We start from the raw sequence: 1,478 nt of genomic DNA, 5'->3' as shown, positions 1-1,478 counted from the left end.
TCTTTAAATATTCATTTGATCAGAGACGTCATCTCTTGTTCGCATAGTTATTAAACCTACGATTATGCCATGTTGCAGTCGTTTGGTTTGATTATAGTATTTAATTGACCGTTTGAACCTATCTTACTGTCAGTTTTTCTCCGAGGTCGTTGACCTGTGAAATATGTAGCAGTAAGTATGTCAAGTCATCTCTCTACCTGTAGCTACTTTTATGTCACGCTGTCAATAGTCATCCATTAACGTTTTACCCTCACACTCTATACTGGCACTGTGAATGTTATACAGGCACTTCCCCTGTTCTTAAACATCTCAGGATATTGATGCTTGATGCGGCTAAAGGTCCTCCTACCACACCCACCGCGAGTTCCCAATACGGTAACCGTGTTGTAGCGTTGCGACCGGCGTCTACTAAGCTCTTACAGGGTATGCTCTCCAACAACAGTGCAAGTCTGCGGGTCGACTATCTCTGTGGTCTTTGAACTTGTATGGTGAACGTTTTGCTGTTGTGGGGATGTCCATGTTTCGTCGTGCCTAGGCGGAAGTGTTGTCTGCTATGCCCCTATAACTTGGGCGGAAACGTATATACGTTCGTGTTTATGCATGTAAGCGTGTGCTTCGCATGGCTGATTTTCTATCTTGTACAAGGATGTGTGTATATTGGTTCGTTTCGTCTGCAAGTGTTATTCCTTTCAGCCCGCCATAGGCCACTGTGGCGCTTGACTATCTGCTGGGAGATGCCATGTCACTGTGTTCGAACCGCTGCTGCAATAGTTTACATGACTCGCTCGCGAGTAGTAGTTCATAGCTGTGATTGTTAGGGTTGCTAATGCTTATACCAGTATAGCAACAGCAGGGCGAGGAGTGTAATCGTCCATGTGTTGGTGGAACACAACCTATATTGCACCATACTACAAACTCAAACGGGTTTTGATATCTAACACAACCGAATACATATCATGAACTCAAACAGATCAAGATATCGAACAATACTTAACTCAACTGTGCTCGACTACTACATCGTATTCGATACAGACATGCACGTGTGGGACGCGATAACAGAGGTGCGAGCAAAAGAGTATACAAGTATGCAAGTATGGGATTCCATCAGTGCCGGTTCAATTGAATTTTCCGCCAAACAAGTGGGATATCCTTATTTGGGCACCCTGGTGGAGAATGATCTGGTCCAATCAGCGCTCTTGGACCAAATCAAACAGTATAGTCATGTTACAACCGAGTACAATTCTCGGGTGGAGTCGTTCGATTGGGTATGTAGATTTGAGCATGGAGCCGAAAGTATGTTTAAATTTTGGGGTTGTATATTTTTATCTTGAAAAGTATTATTATCCCCACCGTTTGTGAACAGGCTTGCGATTAAATCTCACATGTGTATATTTGTATACACGTGCGTATATATATATATATATATATATGTGTGTGTGTGTGTGTGTGTGTGTGTGTATGTGGTGGACTAATATACA

At 42.8% G+C, this 1,478-nt stretch overlaps 1 protein-coding gene across 1 annotated transcript; it reads left to right on the top strand.

Annotated features, from left to right (window-relative positions):
* Positions 1 to 956: 956 nt before the first annotated feature.
* Positions 957 to 1,265, top strand: SARC_16026 (hypothetical protein; the record flags this gene model as incomplete). Its single annotated transcript, XM_014289860.1, has 1 exon — positions 957 to 1,265. A coding segment is annotated over one exon (309 nt), but the record flags the coding sequence as incomplete, so codon positions are not given.
* Positions 1,266 to 1,478: the final 213 nt, after the last annotated feature.

The sequence above is a fragment of the Sphaeroforma arctica genome (assembly GCF_001186125.1).
Source record: "Sphaeroforma arctica JP610 unplaced genomic scaffold supercont1.7224, whole genome shotgun sequence".
Classification (NCBI taxonomy): domain Eukaryota; class Ichthyosporea; order Ichthyophonida; genus Sphaeroforma; species Sphaeroforma arctica.
The sequence above is the reverse complement of the archived record's forward strand: the minus strand, read 5'-3'. Positions and strand labels throughout refer to the sequence as shown.